The 22,941-nt window shown below is 50.7% G+C and overlaps 1 protein-coding gene across 3 annotated transcripts in view; it reads right to left on the bottom strand.

Annotated features, from left to right (window-relative positions):
- Positions 1-557: 557 nt before the first annotated feature.
- The window catches only part of POU6F1 (POU class 6 homeobox 1), a 29,625-nt gene continuing 7,241 nt past the window's right edge, over positions 558-22,941 (bottom strand). For 2 of the 3 annotated variants that reach the window (XM_059185327.1, XM_059185326.1), the window contains 10 exons: positions 17,976-18,069; positions 15,586-15,781; positions 10,887-11,008; positions 9,754-9,979; positions 8,970-9,232; positions 8,164-8,292; positions 7,339-7,542; positions 4,382-4,523; positions 3,505-3,673; positions 558-2,501 (listed from right to left, as the gene is read on the bottom strand). In XM_059185327.1, the coding sequence (XP_059041310.1) occupies positions 2,156-2,501; positions 3,505-3,673; positions 4,382-4,523; positions 7,339-7,542; positions 8,164-8,292; positions 8,970-9,232; positions 9,754-9,979; positions 10,887-11,008; positions 15,586-15,781; positions 17,976-18,023 (1,845 nt within the window). In that variant the 5' untranslated portion in view covers positions 18,024-18,069 and the 3' untranslated portion in view covers positions 558-2,155. The remainder of the gene's footprint in view (positions 2,502-3,504; positions 3,674-4,381; positions 4,524-7,338; positions 7,543-8,163; positions 8,293-8,969; positions 9,233-9,753; positions 9,980-10,886; positions 11,009-15,585; positions 15,782-17,975; positions 18,070-22,941) is intronic. The other variant, XM_059185329.1, reaches the window with a different exon arrangement.

The following is a 22,941-nucleotide window of genomic DNA, read 5'->3' as shown; positions in this document are numbered from 1 at the left end:
CCCCATTCTCCCCTCCCCACCCCTCACTCCAGCCCTCAGCAGGCTTTGCTCCTTGTCAGGGGACAGTCAGAACCTCAGTGTCAGAGCCTGGCCTATGAGACAGAAAGATAATCTAGGCATAGGAGGGTGAGCGGGTCCAAGGACACAAAAAATGTCAGGGTCTCTCTCATTCCAAATTCAAGTGTGTTCCTCAATCCACCTGGCCAAATTCTTTCCTGGGCCCCCACTAGATACAGTGCCATGGAGAGTGCAGGGTCAAAGCCCCCAGCTGATTTACTGGGCCATATAAAAAGTTCCAGTCTTTCTTTCATTTAAAACAAAACCAAACAGGGACGCCTGGGTGGCTCAGTTGGTTAAGCAGCTGCCTTCGGCTCAGGTCATGATCCCAGCGTCCTGGGATCGAGTCCCGCATCGGGCTCCTTGCTCGGCAGGGAGCCTGCTTCTCCCTCTGCCTCTGCCTGCCATTCTGTCTGCCTGTGCTTGCTCTCGTCCTCTCTCTCTCTGATAAATAAATAAAAAATCTAAAAAAAAAAAAAAAAAAAAAAAAAAAAAAAACAAAACCAAACAAACAATACCACACGCAGATATTTAAATAATTTCTGCCCTCTCTCCTGTGTAAGCTCTGGCTTCTGTCCAGAAAGGTGCTTTCAAAACAAACGTTATATAAATTCCCTTCATTGCGTGGTGCTACCAGAACAAAGCAGAAGACCCACCTCAGGTACAGATAACTGCTCCCCAAGGACTTGACAGTGGGAGAGCAGGAGCAGAGACAGGGAGCCTGTGAGCTCTGCCTTGGGCCATTTCAGGGATACTCTGTGCACCCCCCTCGCCTGGGGAATTCATCCTGCAAAAATTCTGTCCCTTGGAAAGACTGATCCATCCTTCCTGGAGAGGAGAAAATGGTTTCATTCTAGCCCAGGCTCGGGAAGACAGATTTAGAAAAGGGAGGAGCTGAGAAAGCATGGCCAGGCCTAATTTAGACCAGAACTTCATTATCTTTTCCCTTTCCCAGACCAGGACAGATGGGATCCTCCTGAATCTCCCTGGCCACCCCCACTCCCGGATTATATGCTACTCCCTGGGCTCCAGCTGTGACCCACTTGTCTCTCCCAAAAAAGAAAGCATATCTGAATGCAAGCGTTTGAGGGTGAAAACCTGGCTCTCTCTAATTCATTGAAGGGTAAGCCACTGAATCCTTTACTGACCCTGATATTTAACTCTTCTTACTGCAAACTTGTTAGGCATGCTTCTCACAGGTGAAGTCCTCATCTCATGCAGATGGGCTAGATAACCTTAAACTTGAGCCTGCCCCTTGGGAGACATATTCTCTCCAGGGAGGCTGGGGCAGGCAAGGCGCATGCCTGCTTTCTCATTCTTACCACACTCGGAAGGTTTGGTTGGTCTGAATGCAGTTTCAAAGCTGTTTCCTTCCAACATGGATTACAAATGAGAAGGTTCCGCTTTAGTGCAATTTCCTCCCAAAAGGAATCAGGAAGAGTGGGAAAGGAGATCCCATGTTCTGGCCCCAGGGTTGTGGGAACCTTCTGATCTCGAAGGCAAGGCAGACACTGAGCCTGACCTTCTGAGCAGCTCATCACACTTTTCGGAATTGTGCCTCTTGGGGCCTTTTGGGGAGACAGTGTGCCTACAGGCAAAGAGTGGGAGGTGAGGCTGTGGTTCCTCGGTTCCACGGGACAAGCGGCTGTACCTGCCACACTTACACACAGGAGCAAAGGGGAAGACAGCGAGGAGAAAGAATGCCATCAAGAACAAGAGCTAAGGGCCAAGGATCCTTTGGGGGCAGCTGCAGCCCTGCCCCAAGGATGGAGAGTGTCTGGTTCCCAGCCAGAATTCACCCTTGGAAAACCACATTAGCAAAGTGCTTCTTTAAGTGACACCACTTAAGGGAGGGGTCCCCTGGCATGACTGGCTGGAGCCTGGAGCTCTCCAGCGGGCCCCTCTGCCCTCTCCATGCTGTGAGATACGTGGAGGAGCTGAGGGAGGCAGTGGACACACATGCACACAGTGGAGCCTCATGACCCAGGACAAGCACAGCTGCACGCGGCAGAATGACAGGTGCTGTCACGGCAATGGCTGCAGCCAGGGGCCAAGGAAAAAGTACAAAGTGCTGGAACGCAGGGCTGGGGGCTGAGCCCTAAGGGATCTGAAAGACATTCAGCTTGCTGGTGTTCTTGAGTGTCTGGCGCCGATTGCAGAACCAGACCCGCACCACCTCCCGGTCATAGTTGAGCTCCTTAGCGATCTCAGTGATCTCCTGGCCTGTGGGCAGCGGGTTCTTCTCGAAATAGGCATTCAGAGCCTCTATGGCCTGGGGGGTGAAGGAGGTGCGGCGTTTGCGTTTCTTGGAGGGCTCACCTCCCACAAACTCCATCAGGTTCTGCTGTCCTTCCTGGTTCCGGAGTTCAGCTTCATTCAGCCACTTCTCCAGCACTGGCTTCAGCTTCTGGGCACTCTTGGGTGTGATGTCCAGCTTCTCAAACCTGTGGGTGACCCGAACCCACGGAAGGGATGGTAAGAACTCTCTACACCTGGGTGTGAGTACTCTCCACACCTGGGTGTGAGTACTCTCCACGAGGGGCTGCTCCCCTCAGGGCTGGTGACACAGGACTAAATGTTCCCCTCAGCGCCCCCACCGTGACCACCCTGGCCCAGCCAAGCCCGGCCTCCTCAGATTGTCCTGGGTCCCAGGTCACACCAGGGAGACCATTCCCATGGCCTCAGTTCAGTGCTGCAACTGCCCTTTGAACGACTTTTCCAGAACGTTCATACCCAAGGGAGTGAGGTCCTCTGAGGAGCTGTCTAGAGAGGCCTTCAGAGATGGCATCTGGATGTCATGAGTGCCACCTCTCCAGTCAGCCTCCCAGCAGCTTCCCGAGGTCAGACGACTCTTTCTGACCAAGCCCAGATGTGACTACATAACTGCCAACATGGTGCCCGCTCTAACGGTCACTCTCATCTAATCAAGGAGTCGGCAGGCACCTTTTCGCCATCCCTGAGCCATGTGCTCATTCTTGTTTGAAATCCCCTGCCCTGCTTTGATGCTGAGACCAGTTCTGCACACAGAAAAGTCAGCTCCATCCCCTTACAGGCATGCCTTGGAGGAGGGGGAGATGGGAGCATAAGGGGGGTGGGGGGTGGGGGGTGGGGGAACGTGGTTGAGAGCTAAGTCAGTACCGAAGCCCCATTTTTGTGACTAACTTCATAAGCTGTACCTCTTTCCCTGTAGGGTTCCTGAATGGATTAGGGTCCTGGGTTCCCCCAAATAAAAGACCACATAAATGCTCAGGATTGGAGGATAAACTGCGGAGGGCCCTCAGGCAGACTGGATCAGTCCTTGGCTACTCTAGGTGCTCATGTTGACCCCTAGAACAGCCTTCCTGGTCTGGAAGGAGGTAGAACCAAGGGAGAATATGGAAAGGAGTCATGCACCTGGGTCCCACTGAGTGCCTAGCGACATCAGGTGCCTGAGCAGGACGTACTCACCGGCAGATAGCTGACTGGCTGTAGGCCGGGCCTTCTGTGGCAGTCAGAGCCTGACCCACCTGAGTCTGTGTGAGGCCCAGGGACAGCCGTCGGATCTTAAAATTCTTGGCAAACTCCCGGATCTCTTCCAAGTTGATTCCGTCCTCATCCAGACTTGGGGTATGTGGCTCTAGGCCAGAGGAAGGGATTGGGGTGAGTGTGTAAGACAGATGATATCACTGCTTATCTAGCTTATTGGCCTTGACTGCTAAAGTAGCGACAGATGAGAACATTTGACACAAGGGCCATGTACCCTTATTACCCTCATCACCCCTTCAGGTTCTTCTAGCCCTAATGGCCGACCCACCCCCATTCTCCCTACTGCTAGCCCCAAGCACACCTTAGCTATCCACATTCCTCAGATACTGGGTGACAGACCAAAGGAGAGACAGCCAATGGGTTGGGTTCTCAAAGAAGCAGCTTCCACTATCATCATGCCTAGAATCCAGCTCAGCAGGAATGAAACTAAGAAAGCCAATCCCTGGGGCGCCTGGGTGGCTCAGTGGTTTGGGCTGCTGCATTCGGCTCGGGTCGTGATCTCAGGGTCCTGGGATCGAGCCCCGCATCGGGCTCTCTGCCAAGCAGGGAGCCTGCTTCCCTCTTTCTCTCTCTCTCTCTCTCTGCCTGCCTCTCTGCCTACTTGTGATCTCTGTCTGTCAAATAAATAAATAAAATCTTTAAAAAAAAAAAAAGAAAGCCAATCCCTGGTGTTGGGCCTTTGCCTTCCCCCTTTGGATTCTAGAAAGTTTATTAAGGAGAGCGGCATTTAGAGGTGCTGGGGTAGGTGAGTAAATGCCTCCTCTCCTCTTCTCCACAACCCTCCCCAGGAGCCACTTACTGGATACCAACTGGCTGACAGTAGGGGTCTCAGAGCAGGTGATTGGAATGGGAGCAGAGGCAGATGGCTTGGCCGCTGGGGCTGGGCTGGTGATGACCACCGCAGGCTGGGGCACGGCCGGCGTGGGCTGGATGGGCTGTACCTATGAGAAGAGAGCCAGTGAGTTCCTACTGCTCACCTGCCTGTCTCGGGCGGGTTGCAGTCCCTGAAAGGACCAGAGGCAGGGCAAAATGGGCACGAAATCCTCACTCACCCACACACTCCTACCTATGTGCCATCACAAAGCAAGACTAGAAACTACTTATTAGAACCCACCCCACAATCATGACCAAGTTGGAGGCTCACAGGCACCTGTGACACCGGCAGGTCAGAGGCTCAGAAATATTCAGTACCCTTGGTCAAAACCCCCACAAGTTTCCCCCCTTGAGATAACTGCTCTCAAATCTTTTCCCTCAGAGCAGAAACCAAAATGTGATTCTAGGGCCTCCCCCCTATGTCCATTAATAGGGAACTGGCAAGTGATTCCTGGGACTCCCCTACAGAGAGATTTTGCGCAGCTTCTAAAAAGAGTACAGGGATGTCTGGGTGGCTCAGTTGGTTAATTGTCTGCCTTTGGTTCAGGTCCTGATCCCAGGGTCTTGGGATCGAGTCCCACATCGGGCTCCTTGCTCAGCAGGGAACCTGCTTCTCCGTCTGCCTGCTCCTCCCACTGTTCATGCTCTCTCTCTCTCTCACAAATAAATAAATAAATCTTAAAAAACAAAACAAAACAAAACATAAAAAGAGTACAGTAAATCTTTTAAATACTGGCATGCAAAGAGCTCTGGCTCACAGTGCTAAGTGGAAAAAAAAGTAAAATGGGACGCCTGGGTGGCTCAGTTGGTTAAGCAGCTGCCTTCGGCTCAGGTCATGATCCCAGGGTCCTGGGATCGAGTCCCACATTGGGCTCCTTGCTTGGCAGGGAGCCTGCTTCTCCCTCTGCCTCTGCCTGCCTCTTTGTCTGCCTGTGCTCGCTTGCTCTCTCTCCCTCTGTCTCTGACAAATGAATAAATAAAATCTTACAAAAAGTAAAGTGAAAACAGTTTTTAGAGAATAATTCCTATTAAAAATACGTATGAGTTTCCAGGGAAAAAAATCTGAGGCCTAAAAATCAAGTTGTCAACAGAAGTCATCTCTGGAGGTGGAACTTGAAAGGATTTTTACTTTTTCCATTACACTTAATATTGGAATTTTTATAAAACTCTTATATCATATTTATCATCAAGAAAAACTAATTAGTATTTTTTGCATGATTTTTTTGAGTAAACTCTACTTCCAACATGGGGCTAGAACTCATGACCTCAAGATCAAGAGTCACATACTCTACTGACTGAGCCAGCCAGGCGCCCCAGTATGATTTTTTCTTAAAAAAAAAAAAAAAAAACAACTTCCTGAAAAGTGCAAATTTCTCTAGGATAAGGCCTATTCCTGGATTCCCTCTAGCTTTTAAGTCCATTCCCTCTTTATCCCCAGAATCTTATTAGCCTTTGGTCAGGGCTCCTCATTTCTTGTTAGAACTGTTTCAGCTGCCTCCTAACAGGTAACAAGGACTCAAGTCTCACCATGGTTCAGTTCCTAGCTCCACCTGGACAAGAGCTAATTTTTTTTTTTTTTTTAAAGTAGGCTCCATGTCCAGTGTGGATCCCAACATGGGGCTTCAACTCACAACCCCGAGATCAAGACCTGAGCTGAAACCAGGAGTCAGATCCTTAATTGACTGGGCCACCCAGGCACGCCCCCCTCCCCCTGCCACCTGGATAATTTCTGTTTAATACGCATCTAGCTGCTTCCCTACTAAAAACCCTTCCTACATAATAACAGTGATGAAATAAAAGCACCATTTTCCCAGTGCTTCCTGTGTACCAGAGTGTTAACTGCCTCATGTGTACCGTGCCCGTTAACATTCATAACCTTCTGAATTGGCACTCTGAGAATCTCCATACTACAGAGGAGGCTAAGGGGTTATTCACAAAGTTTGGAAGCAGCACACCGCATTTGAGAGTCATGGCCTCGACATCGCCTGAGAACTTGCCAGAAATGCAAACTCTTGGGCTCCACTCCAGCCCTGCTGAATAAGAACTTCAGGGGTGGGGGAACATGTGTGCATGTGCTGGGAATCTGCATTCCAACAAGCCCTCCGGGTGGTTCTGACACCCACTCCCGTTTGAGAACCCCTGCTCTGTCTGGCACGTTATCATTCCTGCAATTATGTAAAGGTAGTCCCACTACTCATCCCTTTGGGTTAGGTCACCGTCCCTTCTCTAGGAAGCCTTGTTGAACTCCCTCAGTCTGTCAGGCGCTCCCTTCTCCAGCTCCCCACAGCACCTTATCAAGTCCCTATCATAATCCTAGTCCCGCTGGCTTGCAGCCATCTCCAGCGCTGGGCTATCTAAGTAAGGCTAGGAAGTCCATCTTACTCATCTCTAGATCGTCAGCACCTGGAATACAGTAAGCACTCAAACACTGCTCCTGGAACGAACAAATAAAGGAATCATCAAAGCCACAGGGCAGAGTGAAGGGGTGAAGTGGGAGGAGGTGCAGAATCACTCTCTGGGCCTCTTCTGGTGGTCTGTTCATCCTGGAGCTAATCAAGGCCTAATCAAGGCTCCATCTACTCTGACCACCTCCTTGGCCTTCTCAGCACGCCGCCACTGGCCTCTGAGGGCACAAAGATGCGTCTTGGGTGTGTGTGGGGAGAGCTAGGGGGTGCTCCTTCCCTGGACAGACTATGGGCAGACTCGCTTGTGCCTTCTACCCTGGGATTTCCCCTCACTTTGGAGAGGTGCCCTGTTTCCCAGGGACCTCAGAAGACTACCTTGTCCTGCCCCACAGTCTCAAGGGAGGCAGCCCACGCCAGACAACCTTGCCTGCCGCCCACCCCCCCAACCCCTGCCCTCACCCCAACCCAGCCCTTGTACCTCACTCTTAGCGGGAGACTCAGGCGTGCTTGCCTTCCGGACAGCCACAGGCGGAGGCAGGGGGCTGCTGGCCAGGGTTGCAATCACCTGGCCCTGGGCATTCAACAACAGCTGGGGGGTCACAGCCTGGACCTGCAGGCTCGGGGCTGGAGCTGGGGCTGCCACACTAGCCGAGTTCACTACCCACGGCAAGGCTCCAATAACCTGGGAGAAGACAACGCAGGGACCCCGGGGGGGTGAGGCCAGTGCCCAGTCCCGCCCCCAACCCAAAACCCCACACTGGCAGGCAAAGGGACTTAAACAAATCATTTCACCCTTCTGGACCTCAGTTTCCTCATCAGTAAAGAGGGTTCATCCTCTAGGAGCTGTCACCTTTATTCCACCTCCAGAGCTATGGTGGGGCAGGAAGAGGTCCACCCATGAATCACAGCCCTGGTTGCAAATCCCTGCCCCAGCACATTTTCTCGGGTGGCTTCATTTCTCTGTACCTCAGCCTTCTCCCCTGTGAAAGGGGAATGAGAATCTACACCTGGTAGGCCTGTACTCAAAGTGAGGTGACATCATGTATGAGAAGGCACCTGACACAAAGAGGGGCCACAAAGTGGGGGATCCACAAAAGAAAGCCCCCCGACTAGAGGGAGTCCCTAGAGAGCAGGGGAGTGGCTACACCCCTGCCTGAGCTCAGCATCAGTAGGTGGCTGCCACATGAGGGACAGGACACCTTGCTCAAGTTTCTCTAACCCTTAGCATGTGTCATCTTCCCCCCTACCCCAACCCCGGCTTCTCCTCAGCCCCCAACCCTCAGCCCTGCCTTTGACCACTTGCCTGTCCCTGAGCGTTGGTGAGGATCTGACTGCTGATCCCCGGCATGCTGGGGATGGCGTTGGCAATGACCGGAGTGGTAGTGAGGGAGCCTAGGATCTGGGTCTGTCCCCCGAGGGAAGCAGCACTGATCTGTGGGGGGAGAAAGAGCCTTGCTCAGAGGCCAAGGAGCAAGAAAGAGCCCAAGGCAGAGAGGAGAAGGCTGAGGGCTGGGGGGTCGAGGCGATACAGGTGCTGGGCAGATGTGAATGTGGGCTGTAGGCCCAGGTCCACCAGCTGAAGAGCATCCAGGGCCCGGGGCTGTAGGGGGCTGGTGGGGAGGGGTGGGGCTGCTACCAGGGAAGGGTAACTCTGGCTAATCTCTCAGGCCGGGCCTGGGAGGACAGAAAGTCCAGACGGGAGGGACCGATGTGATTCTGGTCACATCTAACAGCTCCCCTGCCAAGCCAGGAGCCACACTGGACAGACACTGGTGGGGCCGGAAGCCTCCAGCTCCACATTAGCCAGAGCTCACAAGCGTGCTACCCTAAACACCATCCCACCCTCCAAGGCCGATCCAGTGGTTCAGGTTCTGGAGAATTGGCCCAGCCCTCTTGGCGGAGGCTGTCTGCTCTTGTCTGGGACGGACGGACTGGCAGATGCAAGGAGAAGGCCTCCGAGGGAGCCATCTCTGCCGATGTGTTGGAAAAGAGCCGTATTCAGGGGGCTGGTCCTCCACCTCCTTCCTCCCCTGTGGGAAGGGCCAGTTCCACCCTTGGCCCGAGATTCGGTCCATCCCTGGTCAGCCCTGGGTGAGAGCAGCGGCTTACAATTCCTGGGCTTAGCGCGAAGCCTGCAGGCTGGACGGTGATCTGTGGGGGGTTGTCCACCGGCTTGGGTGTGGGAGCCGTCGTGGTGGCAGCAGGGGGCTGCGGGAGAATGGCAGGTGTGGTCTGCAGCAGCGGTGGGGTCTGGAACAGCGTCTGGGGCGGGGCTGCTGGTCGGGGCTGGGTGGGCGACGAGGCCTGTGCTGGTGCTTGCGGTGGGACAGCTTGGACAGGTGTCGGGAGCGCGGCGTTCAGCACGGCAGCTGCTACGGAGCAAGGCAGAGACAGGGGTGCTCAAACGCCCAGCCGCAGCCCCAGAGCGGCTCCAATCCCAGGGGATCTGGCGCAAGGATGATAGGGGGTTGGGACAGCGGGGCAGAGGGGACAGGCAGCTGCGATTCCCTTGATCCTTGCACAGGACAACATCTCTCATCCCCCCTCCCTTGGGCCTGGAGGAGGTGTTGGAGGTTCAAAACCAGAAGATGAATCTTCTTGCGGTCCTTCTCCCGAGGCTGGTCATGGGGTGAATTCTGGCGTGGGGGGAGAGGGGCAGTCTCAGTTGGCTGAAGTAAGAGAGGCCTGCTGGGCCAGCACGGTGTCACGGCCTCGAGTCCCGAGGTGGTGCTGCAGCTCTGTGGCTGGGTGCCTGGGACACCGGATCCAGACTCCAGGGCTGGGGCCCCGGTGGGCCGCGGGTTCTGAGTCCAACATGGCCAGCGTGCGTGCAGGGAGAGTAGTATAGGGTGGTGGGGGGGCCTGGTGCAGTCCTGGGGAGAGTGGCCGTTACCTTGCAGACCGGCTAAAGGTGGCTTGAAAATTCCCCCCGTGGGAGAAGCAGCTGTCAGTCCTGGGAGGGCGGCCACGGTTGCTGTAGGAATTGTCCACACGGCCAGCCCCTGCTGACCAGCCACTTGACCTGCAATACTGATGGGGATAAGAAGAGGTTGAGTAACTGCCCCTGCTGGAACCATAACTCCTGTCAGAACTGTGGCTAAGTTTTCCTGAGTCAAGACCTGCAAAAGCAAACAAGATTTCAAAAAGAAAAGAAAAAATAAAAAATCAACATTGACAGCGCAAACGCCGGGTCTCTAGGACCCGGTTGAGCACAAACAACGCATTCTGAGGGCATGGGGGGTGGGGGGGAAAGCCACATGAGGGTGGGGAAGAGACAAGCCCTAGCCAGAGGCCCAACCCTGAGGGGCTGCCTGGACCTGACCAGCCTGCCTTCAGAGAAGCTGCCCACCCCCCCTTGGAGACAGGGCCTGGCCCTGCTCACAGCATAACCAAAGGGGCCCAGGCATGGCCTGTCGCCTCCTAGGCCTTTCCTGGGCCCTTAGCCACAGGACCTGGGCTTTGTGGCCAGGAAGCAGGGGGTGGTGGAACCAAGTGGTCAAGGGCCTACTGAGGCCTCTGGGAAGCTCTGATGGAAGATACCCCTGCCCGGTGCCCAGCGGATCTGTGCCTGAAGCAGAAGGCCACACGGAGCTCAGCACGGCTCGGGGATCCAGGAGGTAGCTTTTCACAGTGCTGGGGCTGCCCCCTGGCTCTAAAAGAGGACTCTGAATGACCTATTAACTCTTCCAGGCATCCACTGGAGGGGCTAACAAGGGCACCCGCTCATTTAGTCATGAGATTAAACAGAGATACCTGGGGTACCAAAGAGTCAATGTTATCCCTACCTACAGTCCTTGCTGGGCTGAGGGATAAGACTTGGCAAACACACATCTGATCTTCCCAGAAGGCCTGATCTGGGGTAGGGGACAGGTCAGGGGTACCTCGAAGGGGAAGCCCTCCTCTAAGCCACAGCCCCTTCCCTGTTCTGCCCGTGAAATTCCCAGATCCCGTGGCCACCCCACGTTGGCTGTCCCATGCTTCGCTCCTGCCCAGGGCCCGCTGCTCAGCTTCCTGGGTGGCCCTTACCTGGGGGGCAGCTTGTACAGCGAGGGGCGCCAGCGTCTGGGATGCCTGAGGCTGGCTCGGGGCTTGGCTGAAGGTGGCAACGGCAGGGGCAGGGCTCGGAGGGATCCCCGGGAGAGACTTCACTTCACGTGGCATGGAGAGAAAGGACAAGGAGTGAGCCTGGTACATGCACAGGGGTCACCGGCGTAGAGTGTCTGGTTGCACCCTGAGGTGGCAACTCTCAGCCTCACACTGTACTTCTGCATAACCCCAGGTCAATCGCTGGCCTTCCCTGGCCCGGGAGGAACCACTTCCCCCAGTGCTGCCAGTCTCGAGAACAGGAGGCCGGAGCGCCCTGTACCCGACCTGCAAGGTAGGTCACCCTCTTCCCACCTCTAGTCGAAGTAAACGCAGGCCTGTGCACAGCTGGCTCTCAGTTTCTATTTCCCGGTTCCTTAGGACAAGGTGACCTATCACATCATCAGTAGAAGGGCCTGCAGTGAACGCTGGCGGGGAGGGAGGGACCTAGAACAGATGGGAGCAACTCTCCTTGGCTCATCCGGCAATGGAATCACCACCGTTCACAACACCTGTGGACTACTTTTTGGAAGCAGCTGCTGGCCTGGGGGAAGGCTACCAGGATTCCTGTAAGGGCAAGTCCTTGAAGTGACAGGCCCCGAAAACTGGACTCCGGAAGCCAGAGGCGCTCCAGGCTGGGCAATGTTTCTCTGCCGGGGCCTGAGGTCTGACGTCCAGAAGAGAAGCTTCACTGAGCTTGAACTGGAGCTTTTCGCCCACATTAAAGCCCCCTCCTGCTCCCTTGACATAGGTATTGGGGACCCCCACCAGGAAACCTCTTCAAAGCCACAGAACAATGAGGAGGGGGCTTATTATTTAATACGTGGTGAGACTACAGATGGGGTGATGGAGCTTAGACCAGATTGGTGGCTTCTTAATACCGGATGGGCATAGACTTCTAGACCCTAATCAAGGCCTCTCAGATCAGAATGCCTGGGAGTGGAGGCAGTGAACTCTCTCTTCTTTCTTTTAAGCTCGCTTGTGACATAGCATGGAATAGATAAACTTCCAACCCAGCATTCCCAGACCCTCTGTTTTTTTTTTTTTTTTTTTTTTTAAAGATTTTATTTATTTATTTGACAGAGAGAGATCACAAGTAGGTAGAAAGGCAGGCAGAGAGAGAGAGGAGGAGGAAACAGGCTCCCTGCCGAGCAGAGAGCCCGATGTGGGACTCGATCCCAGGACCCTGAGATCATGACCCGAGCCGAAGGCAGCGGCTTAACCCACTGAGCCACCCAGGCGCCCCTTTCCCAGACCCTCTGTTAATCAGGAAAGGCAGCAACCTAACTCGGGACTGTGATGTCCACAGTATACAATGACAAAAAATCCAATTGTTTAAGGAAATAAGGAGACACACAGGCAACAACGAAAGCCTTCTAAAATTCAAACAGAAAATTAAATGGCAGGTTTATCTCACCCACAGAAGGGAAATACAGTTCTACCCACTGGAAAAAAATCAGAGAGCACAGGGATATTCTGAAACTATGAAAATTTAAAAAAGATGTTGCTTGACAAAATTTTATAAAATTAAAAAAAGGAAAGTGGGAAAATGGGAATGTGATTAACATGATGGTGAAAAGCTTACTATCTAAAGAAAGGAGATATTCATTTTATTAGGATTTATTTCCCAGGTAGGACCCAGGGTCCATTTAGGGCTGACTGCCTTTAGCTTAGGTCCTTTCCTGTGAGACTGCTTTTCAGAAAGACTGAACCAATTCACAGTACTGTCAATAATGTCCCCATTTCTCCACCATGCCCCCAATTTAGGTCTTATCACTATTTACTTTTTTGGCTTAACAGGTATGTGGTACCTTCTCGCCAATTACTTGAATTCTCATTGAGAGATTTTGTGTTTTCCCACGGGATGACTTCCTCCTACACATACATTTGACTTCTCTTCAAAAGGAATCCCAGTGGACTATACCTCAAAGAAAAAAAATTTTCAGGGTGCCTGGGTGGCTCAGTGGGTTAAGCCTCTGCCTTTGGCTCAGGTCATGATCCCAGGGTCCTGGGATCAAGCCCTACATCAGGCTCTCTGCTCAGCGGGAAGCCTGCTTTCCCCCTCTCTCTGCCTGCCTCTCTGCCTACTTGTGATCTCTCTCTGTCAAATAAATAAATAAAATCTAAAAAAAAAAAAAAAATCTCAAAGGACCAGAACAAAGGCACTCAATGTAGCACTGGTTATGACAATGAAAACCCAAACAGTTTGCATATAGCAAAGCCCAGAATCAGGTGTGTGAATCTATGCCAGTAAAGGAAATGGGGGTGCCTGGGTGGCTCAGTTGGTTAAGCGACTGCCTTCAGCTCAGGTCATGATCCCGGAGTCCCAGGATGGAGTCCCGCATCGGGCTTCCTGCTCAGTTGGGGAGTCTTCTCCCTCTGACTCTCTCCCCTCTTATACTCTCTCTCTCTCAAATAAATAAAAAAAAAGTTTACTTAAAAAAAAAAAAAGGGAATAGGCCTATGAATAATATGGTGGTAAGTGTCCTATTATAGTCTACCCTTGGTGGTCACAACCGTAAAAATACATACCTGTGACAAGGACAGGATAGTAATTTAGAGTGATATAAATCACGCGATCTTTTTCATCCTGAAAAAGTTTCCCATTACTTAGTTTTGTTTGAAGAGGAAACTCTTCTTACTATTGCGTATCTAGAAAGACTAGCAAGGCCACAGTTTAAGTTGGCAGCTTCTTAGGTGGTACTGTCAAAATGCCTTCCTTTCCTTCTAGATGATAACTAAAATTTCCCTTACAAAGAACAGGACTTTCATGAAAGGCCTAAATATACAAACCTCTGGAAGAAAACACGCGCTACCATAAACACTCATGCTAGGGTATAAATAGTTGATTTAGGATCCATTTCTGAGAGCAGGTTTGAACAAGGAACAGAATCAAGGCACCAGAAGAAAGGAGATATGGAAGACAGATTAAAGGGTAAAAACGGATGGGGAGCCTGGATGGCACCATCGGTTAAGTGTCCGACCCTTGATTTCAGCTCAGGTCACCATCTCAGGGTCCTGATATTGAGCCCCACATCAGGCTCTGGGTTGAGCATAACCCTGTTTGAGATTCTCTCTCTCCCTCTGCCCCTCCCCCACACTCCTCTTAAAAAAAAAAAGAAAAAAGAAAGAAGAGTAAAAAGGGAAATCAGGACACTGTGGATAAACCTGGGATAAACCTCCCGAATTTTCTGAAAAAGGGTTCCACCCCCTTTTTCATGGGAAGGAATCAGAAGAGGGAGGCCAGGTGTAACATCCTTGTCTTGGCTGCCTGCTCTCCAGGGCACTGCCCCCATGGGACTAGGAAATGCCCACCCTGGCCTCAACATGGAGTAGAGCATTTCCAGGCTAGGGGAGAATGGTCATGTCTCTTGCCATTCCTTTATTCAAAAAGAGAAAAAATCCTAGGTTACTAGGGTCCCAAATGAATGTGGGTAGAGCAAGGGATGTGAGGCCTTGCAGGTTTCTTATTCAGGAGTTGCTCGAAATCCCTAAAGCCTATCCTCATTTGTTCTCTTCTTGGCTCCTCCTCTTGGTCCACTCCTATCAGCCCAGAGATCTAGGGAAGGGGAGATAAGCAGCAGCTCAGGGAGATGTATCTTGGAGTTCTGGGGTCGGGGATGATGAGGGAAGTCCCAGGTCCCAGGTTTCCAGCCAAAGATGTCTCTTCCATAAGTTATCAGTGAGGAAAATCCAGGAAAGGATGCCCCATGGCCAGAGAGCCACACCTGGCACCATCCCAGTCTCTAGAACAGCCCTCCCTAGTCATGTCACAGCTACCCTGCAGGGTATTAGGGGAGACTGTGCAGGGGGGATCATCTCTCTCCATTCCCGGTACCTCTCCATTCCCGGTACAAGAGAATCACACTCTTGCCCTAAAGTTGTTTTTCAGAGGGCAGCTCAGGGGCACCTGAGTGGCTCAGTCGGTTAAGTGTCTGCCTTTGGCTCCCAGGGTCCTGGAATCAAGTTTTGCACTGGGCTCCCTGCTCAGTGGGAGGCCTGCTTCTCCCTCTCCCACTCCCCCTGCTTGTGTTCCCTCTCTCGCTTTCTCTCTGTCAAATAAATAAATAAAATCTTAAAAAAAAAAAAAAAAAAAAGAAAGAAAGAAAGAAAGAAAGAAAGAAAAGAAGTAAGATCCCAGGTTTGACTCACAGCAGCCCAGCAGGAAGTAAGGAGCTAGGATTCTGTAACGTCCCACAGAACCCAACCCCTTAGTCCTGGGTAAGTAACATGCCCTCCTACCCGCAGCTGCTGGAACCTCCTGACAGGGCCTCCTGGAAGGGCTGTTAGGATCCTGAAGGTCTAGTACTTTCTGCATTGGGCTGGCTGAGACCTAGAGCCCTCCCTCTCTGAGGTGAATTCAATCCCCTCAACTGAACCTTGCCTCTCTCTGCCCACCTCACCCTGGCCCATCCCTGTTCAGGTGTGGAAGTGATTGAAACCAGATCTAGAGCTCCAGGGACAAGGAGGGCACCACAGCCCTAGCAGCTAAGCAGATGGATAGGGGTGGCCAGAGGCTGTCCAGAGGACAGGAAGACAAGACCCAAAGGCTGCCTAGGCCCAGGATTCATGCTGGCTCTCCAAGGAGCCAGAGGAAGGGACTCAGGTAGAGCAGTGCCCGATGGGAGCGATGGCCTCGTACCCGTTGCCTCTGCAGAAGAGTCTGGGTTGTCTGGCCCGGCTTCACCAGCAGGTTCACTGGCTTCACCAGGGCCTCTGTTCTGGGAGCCCTCAGCAGCCACGCCCTCCAGCCCTTTGCCCTCCTCCTCGGCCGAGATCTGGGCATCCACTCCAACTTCCAGCACGCGGATGGTCTCGTGGCCTGACATCACGATGACCTGCAAACACAGCACAGGGACTTCACTGGCGCGAAGCGGGCGGAGCGGCTGGTCTAGTTCCCGGGGAGGAGAGCTCTGGGTTCGGTTAGGGGAGAGCGGAGAAGGTAGGCTCTCCAAGACTCGACCTCCCGCCTGAGGGCTGCGTGACTCTGGGCCAATTCCACAGCCTGGAGCAGGCTGCAGCTCCCTGATTCCAGGAGAGGAGCTTCTGAAAGGACCTGGGAGCCTGGTGACAGGGGAAGGACTTGACATGGGCTGAAAAAAGCCCCATAGAACCAAAACACTTGGGGATATTTCTATGTGCCTCCCTTTAGGGACTCAGTTCAGGGAGTGGTAAGTGGCCTAACCCACAGCCTTGCAAGGGTGTCCTCTCAGCTGCTAGGATATTGGAGTGCACTGAGGAAGGCCCCTGACACAGCATCCACAGCTAAGCTGGGCCAAGAAGCAAATCCCTCTTCACTTCTGTTGAAACCATATAGAAGCTCCCTCAAAGATATAGGGGGTGGAAAATGAACGCTCCACATTGTCGAGAAACGTTTTAAGCTCATGATTCCTTTATTTCCCAAACCCCAGGGAAGAAAGGCCAAGATTTCCCTGTGCACTAACTTCCTGAAATGCGGGTCAGGAATCCTGGAGGTGGCAGCTTTGCAGGTCCAGTCGTGCCATCTGTGGGCGTGCTCCCACCTCGAAGGGAGCTTCCACACCCAGGGGTGCAGGCAGCACCCAGGGCCTCCTCAGAACCTCTGGTCATCTCCTGCTCAAACAGCCAGCACTCCTTGGCTCTTTACCTCCAGCACTGACTGGCTTTCAATCGGGCCATTCAAGAGTCAGGGACACTGTGTACTCAAAAGTTCTGTTGGGCCTGCCTTGCACTTGGCCTGTACCCGAAGGCATTCCTACCACACAGTCCTGAAGCCTGAAAACTGAATCCAGCCAGAGACTGCTGGAAAAAGTGACAATGTAACCCATCAAGGAAGGATGAGGGAAATATACTTCCAAAAGCAGTTCCCTCTCGGATGCAAACTCGACCTGTGAGGGACTTCAGTCTGATTATATTTTAAGAGATGTTAGTCTTTTTGTTTCTTTTTAAAAAATGATATAATAGGGCGCCTGGGTGGCTCAGTGGATTAAGCTGCTGCCTTCGGCTCAGGTCATGATCTCAGGGTCCTGGGATCGAGTCCTGCATCTGGCTCTCTGCTCAGCAGGGAGCCTGCTTCCCTCTCTCTCTCTCTCTGCCTGCCTCTCTGTCTACTGTGATCTCTCTCTGTCAAATAAATAAATAAAATCTTAAAAAATAATAATAAATAATAAAAAATGATATAATATGTTCACTACAAAAAATTATAAGAAAAAATAGAGTAAATGACATGATGCCCAAATCTTTCTTTATGTAAATACACACATATTTGTATATATATATTTTTAATTTTATTTTTTAAAGTAAACTCTATTTTTATTTTTTTTAAGATTTTATTTATTTATTTGACAGAGATCACAAGTAGGCTGAGAGGCAGGCAGAGAGAGAGGAGGAAGCAGGCTCCCCGCTGAGCAGAGACCCCCCCCCTCCATGCAGGGCTTGATCCCAGGACCCCAGGATCATGACCTGAGCCAAAGACAGAAGCTTTAACCCACTGAGCCACCCAGGTGCCCCATAAAGTAAACTCTAAAGAGTAAAGTGAGCTCACGACCCCAAAGTCAAGAGTCACATGCTCTACCAACCAAGCCAGCCAGGTGTATATTTTAATTTCACTTTTTTGAAACAGCTTAGGGGCACCTGGGTGGCTCACTCAGGCGTCTGTCTTCGGCTCAGGTTATGATCCCAGGGTCCTTGGATAGAGTCCCACACCTGGGCTCCCTGCTCAGTGGGGAGCCTGCTTCTCCCTCTGCCCCTACTCCCCAGCTCACGCCCCCTCTCCCTTTTTCTCTCTCTGCCTGAAAAAAATAAATAAAATCTTAAAAAAAAATATATATATATATATATATATATATATATATATATATATATAGAGTCACAGCTTAAAGGCCCCAACTCAGTCCCTGAGAAATCCTAGCTGGTAACTACATCTGGATGGGTTAAGTAACCAAGAATTTGGTAAGAAACAGGTACTGACGGGTTCTCTGGAGTCTTCCCCCTGGACACACGCTGGGGTCCATGACCCTCACTCCCCCCGCCTCTTCCTGCCCCAGCATATACCTGCTCATTGACAGTCAGAGATGACTCTGGCCCAGCTCCAGGATCCATGGTCACTTGTCAGGGTCGGGTGGGGGCCGGCCCACACCTAGCACATCTGTGGGATGACATGGGACAGGAAAAGCAAAGGCTGATGTGATGTAGTCATACAATTTCTGTATCACCTTGAAAAGTCAGGAGTAGAATGGTAAGAAGAGAGCGAACCTAAGTTCTCTCAGGTGTCTATAGAAGTAAACAGGATTCTAAGGACTTTAAAACTAAAGCGTCTCGCTTCCTACAGCATCCCAGGAGGATCTACACTCAGGAGGAGCCAGGGTGACCAGAAGAAAGAGAAGGGCAGGTATCTGTCTTTGGGAGTCCCCCAGTCTGCAGGGAGAGGGCAGACCCAGCAGAACCCAAGCTGATTTTGGCCCGGACACTGAGAACCTCAGACACAGGGAAGGAGCCCTCTGGCTAATCAGAGGGCTTCTCAGGGAAGTTTGAGCAGACTTTGAGCAAGTTTGAGCAAACTTCCTGGGAGAGATGGTGAAGACAGGGATATATTAAAACAGTAGTCCCCAACCTGAATATGCACGATCATCATCTAGAGCACTTACTAAAAATACAGACACCAGATTCCCCTGAAGCAAGCATCCCCAGAGAGTCTGATTCAGCAGGTGGATCCCACAAAATCAGCTCGCAAGTGATTCTGTGGCAGTGGCCTAAGGACACTACTGGCCTTTAACACCAGAGGCAGGACAACCTCCCAGATCTCGGAGCAGTGGCCAAAGGCAGGGAGAGGGAGTGGAAGGAACCCCTGTGAAGACCAGATTGGCTGGCTGGAGCCACAAACCAGTAGGGTCATTAAAAAATAAAGGTATAAAGGGACAAACAGGTTTAGATACTTACATAGAAAAGTAGGCAATTAACACTGACGTTGAGAGCCTCTATTGCTAAGTGTTTATGTAACACTTATTCCTGCTCATTATTCATGCCAGCTGGGGGAAGAGGGTATTATGACCCAGGTGCAGATGAGGAAAGTAAATTCAGAGACATGTTCTAGATTCTAGATCTTTTCCTCCCTCTTTCAACCGTGGGTGGGTTGATCGGTCTTCCTTTTTTATGATTTTATTGATTGAGGTAAAATTTACCACTGTAACCATTTTAAAGTGTCAAACTAAGTAGAATATAATAGATTTACAATATTGTGCACCCATCACCACAATTTAGTTCCAGGATATTTTCATCATCCCCCAAAGGAAACCCCATTAGCTGTTACTTCCTTTCTCTGCCACCTCCAGCCTCTGGCAACCACGAATCTGCTTTTTTTCTTTATGGATTTGTCTAGTCTCCATATTTCATAAGTGGAATCATACAATAAATGGCCTTTATGTCTGCCTTCTTTCACTTAGCAAAATTTCCCCAAGGTTTATCCATGTTGTAGCATGTACCAAGACTTTAATCCTTTTTATAGCTATGGAATAGCCGATAATATTGGGGGCGGGGTGTGCTCCTGGCACTGTCTGCACAGGCTCAGGGAGAGGCAAATAGAGATTTCATTTCCAAGATGGAAAGTTTATCAAGCTCAGAGGTGACTTTACCGAGTTCTCCCCTGGCCCAGGCCCTGACCCAGCACCTCCCGGCACAAGCAGTTCAAGACAAAAACCTATTAAGTGCAACACTTCATGAGTAAGGAAAACAAGATCTTCATTTAATCCCTATTACAGCATGGTAAAATGTCTTAAAGTAGAGAATGAAGTAAACCTATCAGACCTTTTCAAAGAAACCAGTATCTTCACCAGAAAAAAACTACTTGTAATTTTAAGAACATTTTTAGGGTGCCTGGGTGGCTCAGTTGGTTGGGCAACTGCCTCCGGCTCAGGTCATGATCCTGGAGTCCTGGGATTGAGTCCCATATCCGGCTCCCTGCTTGGCGGGGAGTCTGTTTCTCCCTCTGACCTGTCCCCTCTCATGCTCGCTCTCTCTCCCTCTCAACCTCAAAAAAATAAAACACATAGATCGCAAAGGTGAAGAAAGGACGTATTCCATAAAACACGTGGATCTGTGCACTCGATCCTGGGTCACACGGTGATCTCCAAAACGATTTTGAGTGAGGCTGTCCCAAACACGGATTAAATGAAGAACAAGCAAAATTGGATGAAGCAGGTTCAGGGAAAGGAAGACCTTTTTCGGGGACAGAAACTAGCATAATGTACGGACCAAAGAAGGCCTTGTGTCAGTTACGGGGTCGCTCCAAAAGGAGTGTAGAAGCTGTAATCAGCTGTTGCTTTATGATGGGCAGCCGGCTGAAACTGGCAGCAAGACTCAGCCTTGCTAAGCTGCTAGCCCACTATGGGTTCGATGACCAATTGCTATACTCCAGCAGAAATGAAGGGAAAAACGGTGTTTAATTTATAATTTTCCCCTAGGATTTTTTTGAAAATGATAATGTAATTAAAAGATATTTATACACTTTTTGAAGATACTTATACATTTTATTTTTTTTAAAGACTTTATTTATTTATTTGACACAGAGAGAAGAGAGAGACCATAAGCAGGCAGGCAGAGAAAGCAGCAGGAAGCAGGCTTCCTGAGGAGCAGAGAGCCCTATGCGGGTCTTGATCCCATCCATTCCTGAGATCATGACCTGAGCAGAAGGCAGAGACTTAACCCACTGAGCCACCCTTGACGATCCTTATGCATTTTAAAGGGAAGATATAAACCATTAGGGCTTAGAGAAAGTTATCCTGATGACCATCAGTGTAGGGCACTCTTAGAGAAACTAAATCATAAAATGAAAATTCAGTATTTTGAATAAACTTGCCAAAGAAAGCGTGACATTTAAAGAAATGTGAAAAAAAAGTTTAATCGTGATTAAATAATTTGGACAATTGTGGAAGTCAGTTTTAATACATTGTTCTGTTTATTATGGCAAAAAATTTTATTTTAAATTAAAAAAAAAAAGGTCCAACCTGGTGAATGTCTAAACCTAAACTGGCCTAAAAATGCCTGCCTCTCTCCTAATTTGTGACCCTGATTTCCATTCATTTACTACATATTTCCATCTGGATGGTCTAATAGGCAATTAAACTCATGTCTTGAAAAAAAAATCCACTGTATGGATACATTACATTTTGCTTATCCGTTTATCAGTCGATGGATGTTTCAGTTGTTTCTACCTTTTGGCTGCATGAATAGGGCTTCAGTGAATTTTTCCGTACAAGTTTTTGTTTGAACGCTTGTTTTCAATTCTTTGGCATATGTACCTAAGAGTGTAATTGCTGGCTTAGAGGTTTTAGGGTCCTCACTCTATGGCATAGGTTTTAGGGTCCTCACTCTATGGCAGAATGTTCCTTGGCCAAGAAGGCAAGGGGGACCACAAGGTTCCTTTTCTCCCTTTCCTTCCCTAACCATCTAGCTTAGGGATGAAAGGAAAGGCAAGAAATTCAAGACACTGGGGTGCCTGGGTGGCTCAGTGGGTTAAAGCCTCTGCCTTCGTCTCAGGTCATGATCCCAGGGTTCTGGGATGGAGCCCTGCATCGGGGGTGGGGGGGTCTCTGCTCAGCAGGGAGCCTGCTTCCCCCCCTTTCTGCCTGCCTCTCTGCCTACTTGTGATCTCTGTCTGTCAAATAAATAAATAAAATCTTAAAAAAAAAGAAAAGAAATTCAAGACACCTAGCAATTTGAAAAAGGAGTAAATAAGGCTCCCCTCTTCAGGCAGGACTAGGTGGGGCAGAAAGGGGAGAGGAATTTGCTGGAAGACCTAGTAGGCACCTTCCACCCTCACTGGGACTCTGGCCTCATCCCTGGGTGATGTCCTCCTCCAGATTTTGTACATGGGAATCTTCTGTGAGTTTTGCCAACTTGGCAACTTACCACCACTTTGGGATGGGAACTGGGATGAGCCAAAAAATTTGTAACATACAGAAGTCAGTTAGCAAGTCATCTGCAAATTCAAATAAAAGGCAGAGACAAAACAGAGCGGAAAGGTGTGCAAAGTAAATTTGGGTCCATTATAGCTTGATACACACATTTCACAGGGGAAGGATTTTCCAATTCCAAAGGCCTTCAGGTGGGAGGCATCCGTAGCCAGTCATTGTGGGGCAAGGGCCATCTGTTCAAGAGGGGCTTAAAGCGTGCTCCCAGTCTTGTGGCCACTGGTCCCTTGGGGCCAACCATGGCCACTCACAGGAAGTGATTAAGCAAGTGTCCACTTTGTGACTGTGTTATTAGGGGGATTTAAGCAGTACAGAGGCTCAGGTAATCCTAACATCCTTTCCACCCTCGAAATTCTATGACCTTATGTGGACCTGGTTCCTCAATATTTAGTCCTTTGTGTCAAGGGAAAAGGCAGTCCTGGCTCAGAGCCTCTGCCCACACACAGGCACACTCTGACCAACTGACCAGGCTTCTGCCCTCCAGAAAGGCATGCAGTACAGAGACAAATGCCTCCCTCATCTCAGACCCCAGAACTTACTCATCTCCCTTCGTCTTGGCTTTAGATGGCTCCTATCAGAGATACATGTGATGGAAACACCTCTCCAATCTGCAGACACTCAGCATTTTGACTCTGAACGCTGTCCTGTGTGCTTCCTAGCTCAGTATCTGTGCAGACTTTCCCCTGCACCAGGTCCCAGGCCCCTGCCAGGAACTTTCCACATTTTTCAAGCCTAAGTCTGTGCTTGGCCTCACTGACGAGACAGCAGCCATCTTTAGTTTGTATTTTGACCAGTTCCCCAATGACTGGGGTGAACGGCCTCCTTTGAGCTCACGTTGCCATGCCATGTCCACAGCCTGAGAGCCAGTGAGAAGCAATGATCCTTGGTCTGTTTGAAGAGAAGGGGCTCCTGTGATCACTCCGGCAGTAGAACTCGACACCATACACAGCACAGCGGAGCTGCTCTGGGTAAAGCTGGGACCGGAGCCAGAGCCCACCTGGAGCCTCCTCCTGGGTCTTCTTTCTCCAGTGAGACGAGTGAAACACACCTGA

Source organism: Mustela lutreola, chromosome 8 (assembly GCF_030435805.1).
Source record: "Mustela lutreola isolate mMusLut2 chromosome 8, mMusLut2.pri, whole genome shotgun sequence".
Lineage (NCBI taxonomy): Eukaryota > Metazoa > Chordata > Mammalia > Carnivora > Mustelidae > Mustela > Mustela lutreola.
This window is presented reverse-complemented; position numbering and strand designations above follow the sequence as displayed.